Source organism: Eptatretus burgeri, chromosome 12 (assembly GCF_056783735.1).
Source record: "Eptatretus burgeri isolate ZD-2024b chromosome 12, Ebu_testis_v1, whole genome shotgun sequence".
Classification (NCBI taxonomy): domain Eukaryota; kingdom Metazoa; phylum Chordata; class Myxini; order Myxiniformes; family Myxinidae; genus Eptatretus; species Eptatretus burgeri.
In genome coordinates, this window is record NC_140972.1 from 79,886,718 (window position 1) to 79,896,562 (window position 9,845).

The following is a 9,845-nucleotide window of genomic DNA, read 5'->3' on the forward strand; positions in this document are numbered from 1 at the left end:
CGACACTGCCCCGACTCCAGACTTGACTGCCTTGAGCTGTGCCGTGCTCGCGCTTATATAGGCCGAGGGAGGAGCGCATATGCAAATTTGTGGATCACAGCGGGTTCGGAGGCGGGGCGACACCACCTGATGCTCAGCCATTGGATGGATGAAAAGTGGGCGTGAATCATTCCTGATCCGTTTTTCGAGGCGAAAGGAACCCATTCACAACCCATGGCACGAAGTTTGGTAGAAAGGCGAAGGTGGTGGGAGTTTGCTGTGGTGGTTTGGGAAGGGTGTTGGTGGTGGCGATTTGGTTGCTGGTGGGCGTCGTTTGAGAATGGCGGTGAAGCGATGTTTGTGGGGTGGAGTTGTGGAGGTAAAGAGGCGAAGGTGGTGGTGTTTGAGTTGTAGTTGTTTGGGAATGATGTTGGTGGTGGCGATTTGGTTGTTGGGGGATGATTGGTCCAAAATAATGACAGAGAAAAGAAAAACGGCTATCTCAAAAAACGACACGGAAATTCCCTCTAAACAACGGTGGGGAAATCTAACTACACATATACTTATCGTCATAACTGATCTTAGGTCCTTTATGGTGATCTGCGAATTTCCACAGCCGTAACAATATATGTATATAATATATATACATAATATACAATATTAATATATATACATAATATATATATAATATATATACAGCGACGTGCTGTTCTGGCACATGCTCCCATACCTGACCTGACCTGATATATATATATATATATATATATATATATATATATATATATATATATATATATATATATATATATATATATATATATATATATATATATATATATATATATATATATATATATATATATATATATATATATATATGCAGTGGCCAGCAAAAATCCATGAAAGAATTTCGAAATAACCTTCAAGTATACCTAAATTGGGCTGGCAGGATGGCCTAGAGGTATGCACAGTCACCTCCAAACTGCCTAGCCTGTGTTTGAATCCCGACCCAGCTCTAAACTTTCATCCTGGTGCTTCACAGGCAGGGTGATTTATTAATGTGTGTGCTGTCCCTCGAGTCGACGTTAAGGTCAGGTCAGGTATGGGAGCATGTGCCAGAACAGCGCGTCGCTGCGTCCACTTTCCGCCGGTACTCCAGGGGCCTCCGTCTGGCCATCCCCCAGGCAGATGCCAGGCCCATCCCCATCTCCTTGAGATGATGGTCAACCTGCTGCAACCATGAGGCACGTGGTCAGCCCATTGGCCTCCTCCACTCATGAGACTCCCTCGCTGAGAGAATCTGGTGAGCAGGATCAGCGTCAGGAAAACGAGCCACATGTCCATACAGCCGCAGCTGACGCTCACGGACTATGCAGGTAACAAATCTCATCCAAGTCTCTCTCAGCAACCGCTCGTTGGACACAAAATCCGACCAGCGATAGCCAAGGATTCTCCGAAGAGACCTGGTACCAAAGGAATTAAGTCTCCGTCTCAGATCCTTGGTCAAAGTCCAAGTCTCGCACCCATAGAGCAAGACTGGAAGTACCAAGGACCTGAAGACTCGGACTTTCGTCCTCCCGCACAGGTACCGGCAGCGCCACACCCCATGATCCAGTGAATCCATGACTCCCCAGGCCCGACCCAGACGTCTATTGACCTCCGGCTAACAACCTGCGGAGACATGAATATCACTGCCAAGGTAAGTGAATCTCTCCACGACCTCAACATCCTCACCACAAACAGACACAGACAGGACAGCAGCATCCAAGATGTCACCGAAAGCCTGGATCTTAGTTTTGACCCAAGAAATCCGTAATCGCAACGGCTCCGACTCCTCATTCAGCACCTCGAGGGCCCCCAAGAGGATGTCTAGAGTCTCCGCAAAGATGACTGCATCATCTGCAAAATCAAGGTCCGAGATCTTGACATTGCCAAATGATGCACCGCAACTTGATCTCTCCGACATCCTCCCAAAAATCCAGTCCATACAAGTGCTGAAAAGTGTGGGGGCAAGTACACATCCCTGACGGACTCCAGTAACAACTGGAAATAAGTCAGAGATGGTACCACCACACTTCACAGCACTCTCAGTACCAGAGTAGAGTTCGGACATCAGATCGATCAGTTTCCGTGGCACCCCACGAAGACCAAGAATCCACCAGAGGACATCCTGATTCACTGAATCGAACGCTTTACAGAGATCAACATAGGCTGCAAGCAGCCCCTGCCGAAACTCTCGTCTGCGTTCGGTGAGGACACGAAGTGCAAGGATACGGTCAATCGTTGACCTCTTTGGTGTAAAGCCTGACTGCTCTGGACGCTAGTGCTCAAGCAGATGGTGGCGAACCCTATCAAGAATTATCCGAGCAAAGACCTTGCCCGGCACTGAGAGCAGCGTCACCCCACGGTAGTTGTTGCAGTCTTGGCGATCACCCTTCCCTTTCCAGAGAGGGACAACAAGGCCCCTCTTCCAGTCAGTTGGGATGATGCCTGTGTTCCAGGCAGAGCACAAAACTGCATGCAATGACACGAGTGCAGCATTTCCACCAGCCTTGAGAAGTTCAGCATGGATGCCACAGATCCCTGGAGCTTTGCCCCGTTTCAACTGGTTCACCGCAGCCCGTGTTTCCACAAGCGATGGTGGACCACAGTTGATTTGAGGGTCAGCAACAGGGATTGTAACACCCTTGACGTCCAACTCGACAGCTGGGGGATCAGCCTGGTACAACCGCTCAAAGTAACCGGCCCAGCGGGCCTTCACTTCAGACTCATCTGTCAAGAGCCTACCACTCTCTGCTCGAACTGCAGTGCTCCGAGGGATGGGCTTGGATGAACGTAATGCGCGAATTCCCCTGTAAGCGGGACGAGAATCACCTGTCCACAGGTGATGCTCTACCCCTCACAGATTCCTCGCACATAGGCCTCCTTGTCCACCCTCAGTGCACGTACAGTTTTACGCCTCAGCTCCCTGAACAGCTCAGCTCTGCCATTCAGCCTGGCCCTGCGACTCTGGTCAATGGTATCCAGTGTCCCTTGAGAGACAAAATTCTTCTTTGCCCTGCGGTGAACTCCAAGGCATCCACCGGCAACATCAAGGACGGTGGTCTTGAAGGTGCTCCACAACTCTTCAGGACGCCCCAAAGCACCCAGACCCCCCAAGTGTCCACTCAGCCTGTTCGCAAACTCCTCAGCTACTCTCTCATCCCTGAGCTTGGCAACATCCAGCCTCGGCTGGGATGGTACCATTCTCCAGGATTTAAGGTGCAGCTTTGGAGTTGCTACAACAAGCCTGTGGTCAGTATTGAGGAACTGAGCACTCCGGTAGACCCTGCAGTTCTGGATCATCCTCCAACGACCGTCAATGAGGACATGGTCAATCTCCTTTGCCACACCGCCAGCGTTGGAATACCAAGTCCAGCGATGAGCTTGTGGGCGCTGAAACCATGAACCAGCCACCCTAAGTCCATGACTTCTTGCAAAGTCAAGGAACTTTGTGCTATTCTGGTTCATAGTTCCTGACCCATGGGGACCAACACACACCTCATAACCGTCCCTATCAGTTCCAGTCGATGCATTGAAATCCCCCAAGACTAGAAGTGTATCTCGTCTGGGGCACTGATCAACCACAGACTCGAGTGTGGCGTAGAATGCATCCTTCACGGTGAGATCACTCGCCTCAGTCGGAGCATAAATAGAGACCAGGGAAATGACACCTAAGGAGTGGCGAATCCTTAATCTCATAATACGCTCGTTGACTGGTGTTACCTCAATTATCATTGGGGTAAGCTTATTGGACACAGCTACAGCAACTCCTTGGGTATGGTAACCATCAGAGCGACCAGACCAATAGTAGGTGTAACCACCCACCATTATCTCGCCGCAATCCGGTCTCCGAACCTCAGAGAGAGCTGCAATCCCGATGTCCAAACGCTTGAGCTCAGATGATAACAGAGACAGGTGATCATCCTCTCTTAGGGATAGGACATTCCAGGCACCCACCCGAAGGGATCGCCTCAGGTTAACCCAAGGAGACCGCCGTCTTGTGGACGACACCTCAGCACCACTCCGACACACTCTCCCGCAATCTGACCCAGCGATGTTACCCCGTGGTTTCCCTCCTATCAAAGATTGGGGGTCCCGAAGGCTTTGCCCCAATCCCGTCATCCGGTGAGCTGCCCTGCGAAGGGAAGCTGCACGGGAGGTACTCCCACGGAGTGGGTTTTCAGATTTTTTTGCGTTTTTGCGTTTTGCGGAATGAAGGGTTTTACGGTGGCTGGAGTGCAAATCCTGCCACCAACCTCCTAATAAGAAGTAACCCAACTGCAGGAGGACGTCTACAGACACAGTTGGGCACTAGATATGGATGGCCGTTGGCTCACAAGGAGCTCCTCCGCCCTTTGACAGGTTTTGTTTTTAATCCTGCTGGGTGTCCATATCCAAACACCCCCCTCACCAGAAAACCTGGTGGGGGAGATGGTTTAGTCGCCGACAACCCGACCATGGAACAGGTTAGTACAGGTTTACATGGTACCTGTAGCAGGTCACAGATCGAACCTGACCTGACTAAAGGTCGACGTTAAACTGGGCGTCATGTCTGCTCGCCTTAGTTGTTGGACGTTAAAGACCCCGCAAAGTGTCCTTCACGAAGGGTCGGAGAGCTATCATCGGCACCCTGATCAAATTCCTTATTCCTGCCCTAATTACTGCTGGGAAGGCAACGGCAAACAATCTCGTGTCATCCTTGCCAAGAATCTTCTTCGGAAGCACCAATGTTTTGTAACAGAGCATGGTACATCAGAATCAGTATACCAGTACTGTACCTAAACGCAAGCGTGCAACGAATGTTCATAAAAATGATTAAATGAATATAACTTTCTGAAGCTGAGAATGAAGGCACTATGAAAAACTTATTTGTCACATACTGCGAACATGTGCAGGAAAATTGCTGCCTTTGTGACACAAGCAAAGGGTAACATCAAGTACAACAAACATTAGCAACCATACAACGGACGTCAAGTGTTTATGGAGTACCAGGGAAGTACGACGCTGCTGCTCCACTGGAGCAGATGGATAATGCATCCGAGTTGAAATTCGAGCAGATGGCGAGGGATGTGCATCACATGAGGTGAGCTTTGCCAGCAGTAGCCAACGGGGAGTGAGGCTGCATCCTTCCTTATCAAATAGATGGAGGGATGACCTGATTTGATGAGAAAGATGTAAAAATATACATTAATTTTTCAAGATAAACATCCTCTCTGATTTAGACTTGCAAAAGGAATCCCCCCCCCCCCCCAGAATAAAGCAGTTGCCTCACAACAATGCAACAAAATTGTCTCACAAAGTATGATGCAATTTGCTTTATGCACTCAATTGTCCATTCAGAGAATATTTCCCAATAAAACTACAGCCTGATACAATAATGTGGTAACTTTGTCAGAGGCCATTTAAACGTGATGGTTATTTCATAGCCTTTAGTGTTTACTGTTCCAAGCCACAGGGCAGCAAAGTATTCTGCGTAGGTGTTGTATGCTCCACGAACTTTTGTTCTTCATAGCCACACAGCACAATAAGTATTTCTTTGAGGAAATAAGGATCCAATTCCTTCTGCAAGGAACAAGAAAAAGAGCAATCAGAGATTGCAGATCCTCATCAGGGCTTGTTTTGTGTGGTGTTTGTGTAGTTTTGTGTGGTGTTTGTGTAGTGACTAGTGTGTTACGTAATTAGTAATGGACATAACTAGAACTGCCACTTTATAACTGCTGGCAGTGATGACCGGATACCAAGACGTCCCGCTTTGATGGGACACCTGACCCTGACCGTGGCGTTTATTATTATTCAATTGAATTTAGAATGGGATTAAAGTAAATTCAATTCAAATCAAATGGAAGACCAAATAGGTACAGTCCTGCAATGGAGTCATCAAGTGGAATCTGAACAAGCAAAAAATAAAGATGACATCATCAGAAGGAACCTGGATAGGATTCACATTTCAGCTATTACTCCTCTACCGTCAAACCCATCCAGGTACAGTCAAGTGAGCCTTATTCAAAAAAAAAAAATCTAAAATAACCCAGATCAAAAAAATTACATAATTCTGCCTGCCAGACCATGCATCCGATCAGGTCGAAATTTAAAACATATATTCAACATCACCACTTAATCATAATTGTTAAGCTTCACATCGATTCATGAAGTGGTTCAAGAAAAAGAATTACTTAAAGATTTTCACTCAATCCAATATGGCTGCCCGACAATGTGACCTCTTAATTATTTGTGAATACCCTGGTATCCCCAAGACTTGGGGAACATTTGAGTGAAGTTTCCCCTCGATCTGTCCAGCCATTCTGGAGAAGACAGTTTTTATAGGTTTTATGGTAAATCCAATATGGCTGCCAAACCATGTGACATATGATGTCATATGTGTGAACGTTTTGTTCCTCATGGATAGGCGGTCATAGGCGAAAAGTTTGACCTCGATTTGTTCAGCCGTTTCAGAGGTTTTTAAAGGTTAAAAAAAAACAAAGAAAAAACAATATGGCTGCTGAACCATGTGAACGATGACGTCATAATCTTTGTTTCTTCTGTGTACCAATTTATCCCTCGATGACCCTCAAAAACTTGTCATACTGATCGGATGTTGCGTTCTAAGAATGCAAGTATGACGTCATAACGAAGGCACCTTTGACGTAAAAAAAAAAAATCACATTCCTCATGAGGAGTACTTGCCACGTGCAAAGTTTCAATTTTTTCCCATGGAGCATTTTGAAATTCAGTGGTCCAAAGTTTTTCCTTTTTTCCAATATGTCTGCCACACCATGTGAACTATGACATCATAATTATCATTAAAACATTCTACATGAGTCGTTGCTCCTATGGTGAAAATTTTGTCTTAATCTGACAAGCGGTTGCAGAGAAAAAGCACTCGTATTCTGTGTGGACAAACAACAAATAAAAAGAAAATCACTAAGAGAGTGGTGACACTTGGCAAAACGGAACTGCACTCGGGAGAGCTCATACCTCCACCAGGTCGACCAGTTTAAATTTCGTATCCCACTGATGGATCTGATCTGAATCCGGACCTTAACCAAAATCGAATTAGCTTGTTCATGTCACCTAACCAACTCTTTCACCTCGTGTTGTCACAAGTCGTCCACAACTTTTGGAGATACCGTGCTTTTCATAGCTTTTGGCCCCGTCTCTCAGTGGTGAAGAATAACTTGAAAAATTGTCGGATCTGGATCCAGATTCGGATATTCACAAAAATTGAATCAACTCGTCGTTGTCATACACCCAACATGTCCACCAAGTTTAAGCCAAATCCATCCACAATTTTTGAGATATCCTGCAATATCGTTTTTAGCCCCAACTCTCAATGGTGAAGAATCACTGAAAAATCAAATAATTGTCATATACAGATCTGGATTCGGATCTTCACCAAAATTGAAGCAATTTTTCCTCGTGGCACTCCAAACCTGTCCACCAAGTTTCGTGTGAATCCATCCACAACCTTTTGAGATATTGTGCTATACATCATTTTTGGCCCCATCAATGGTGAAGAATCACTTTTAAAATTCTCAGATCTGGATCTGGATTTGGATATTCACCAAAACTAAGTGTTGCTGTCCTTGTCTGGTCAAGTACACACAAAAAAAATTCAGAAAGATTGCTTGAAAACTATGGCCAAAAATTGTGTGACAAACAAACAAACAAACAGACAGACAGACAGACAGACAGACAGACAGACAGACAGACAGACACTACGACAGACCAATATACTTGGCAAATTTTTTTTTTTTGCCAAGTAATAGCCAGAAAGCGGTGAAAACATAACCTCCTCGGTGGCAGAGGTAATAATACCATACTGAAGTTAATTGAAGCAATAACTCTCTTAACAGACTAGTAACAACAGACGATAGCAGTTTTCAAGTCAGTAGTTGTGGAACAACCCATGGCATAATCCAAGATCTTGGCTTCCATAAAAATTGTGCAAACTGGATGATTATGGCTGCTGGCAGGTTGGCCGAGAATTACGAATGGACAAATTGCAAATTCCTGTGTCGGAGGGGCGACCATCCAGGATTGTAACCCCAGCCAAGGAACTGCTTCGGCAGATCCGAGGCTCTGTTTAAAGCATGGTACATGAAGATGGATGGTTATACAGCTCACATATGGCCACAGTCAATTGCTCACATGTCTGGAGATGCTCGCTTGATAATATGCTAGAGAAGATTTTTTATACTTGTATCACATAACCGATGAAGCCTGGGGGGTACACATCATCTCAAAACAAAGAGCATCAGAGCAGACAATGAAAACAAACATCATCTCCACAAATAAAAGGTTGAAGTCAGACTGGTGTGAGAAAGGGTCGATTGATCAACTATTTTTGGGGGTTCTGAAGGAGCCACACATGTTGATCACCAGTATAAAAAAAAACTCACCAGCACGATGTATCTTAACCTTCAGAACCAGCTCAAGCCAGTGGTAAATAACAAACTACAAGGTTTACTGAGTAAAATAATTTTGATGCAGCAATCGCCACCCACACAAAGTTAACACAAAAATCAAATCTGTTGAAAAGTTGAAATTTGAACTCATGACGCATTCATCTTTGAGTGCTGACATTGTGCTATCTCGTTTTTATATATTTGGATGATTGGAAAAAGGTCTCAGGAAATTTACATTTACAGATGACATCTATGAAGGAGGGGCCACAAGTCTGACTATGCCAACAATCAAAGACCTCCCTTGATGGAATAAATTAAAAAAATTAAAAAAATAAACACGGTGGCAAAAGTGCATTGTAGTCTTTATGGGATTATGCTGAGAAATGATGTGATTAATTTTTGTGTCTAATTATATGAATGGCAATCGAGGTATTTGACGTCACTTCTTGACTTGCTCAAATATCAATCATGAGATGAAATCACAAAATAATGGTTTTGTTCATTTAAAAAATTTCAGTTTTGACAAAACCAAAAACATTTGGATAGATTTTTTTTAAAAGAGCATGTTCAATACTGGCATTAATATTGCATGTTGATGCCCATTTATTTTCCTTGTGGCTAATGATACAACAATGACCTTATGCCAACTCCATGGTTACAGCTTCCCACCTTGAAATTACACAATTAGTCACCATTTTATATTCGGCATCATTTCGCCCATGCTGTTACCCTAACTATTAAACCAGCAAACAAACTGGTAAAGCAATCATGTGAAATGCTTTCCGAAAACATAAACACCATTAACAGAATATGCCTGGTGTCGGCTTAATGGCTCAAATGGAGGACTTGGGATCCTGGGGTCCCGAGTTCAAATCCTGCTTGCTGTTGAATTAATACCAGGTGGGGTTGACTCAGCCTGTCATCCTTCTGAGGTTGGCAAAATGAGTACCAGCTTGCTGGTATACGGTGTCGGAGTGGCGACCCGTTCAGGACTGTGCCCAATAGCCCAGGAGACTGCTTCGGCAGCACCAATGCTCTGCACAGAGTATGGTCCCAATGGATGGATGGAGAGGTTAATAGAATGGTGATTTTCATGTATTTATGATATCTGTTACTAAATTGTTATTTAGATGACGTTGTGTATTACTTTCATCAGGATAATAACATTAAGGATCAAATATGACATTGTCGGACCTCGCAGCGGTTCGAGAAGTCCGAGATGGACATCAAGTGATATTTTGTTTGTAATCTTATTAATTTATTGTAGACCTTTCTCGTCAGCCTGCACCGTCAACTTGCAGGTGGTCTGTATATTAGAACATGTATTTGCATGTCCTCTCCATGTGTTTGCGTCAAACTCGTTGTTGCTTAAACCACTTCTTTGATTGGTTCAAACAAGAATCGTGGGTGGAGTGTGAG

The 9,845-nt window shown here is 44.7% G+C and overlaps 1 protein-coding gene and 1 long non-coding RNA gene across 5 annotated transcripts in view; both read right to left on the reverse strand.

Moving 5' to 3' along the window:
* The window catches only part of LOC147015968 (uncharacterized), a 153,337-nt gene that overhangs the window by 68,397 nt on the left and 75,095 nt on the right, over window positions 1-9,845 (reverse strand). For all 4 annotated transcript variants that reach the window (XR_015049955.1, XR_015049956.1, XR_015049954.1 and 1 more), the window contains exons 3-4: window positions 5,519-5,583; window positions 5,011-5,176 (exon numbers count right to left, since the gene is read on the reverse strand). This is a non-coding gene — a long non-coding RNA (uncharacterized LOC147015968). The remainder of the gene's footprint in view (window positions 1-5,010; window positions 5,177-5,518; window positions 5,584-9,845) is intronic.
* Window positions 8,224-9,845, reverse strand: part of LOC147015971 (uncharacterized) — a gene marked incomplete at its 5' end in the record, with an annotated part of 3,408 nt that continues 1,786 nt past the window's right edge. Inside the window, one exon of the mRNA XM_085849191.1 lies at window positions 8,224-8,241. Within this exon, the coding sequence (XP_085705317.1) occupies window positions 8,224-8,241 (18 nt within the window). The remainder of the gene's footprint in view (window positions 8,242-9,845) is intronic.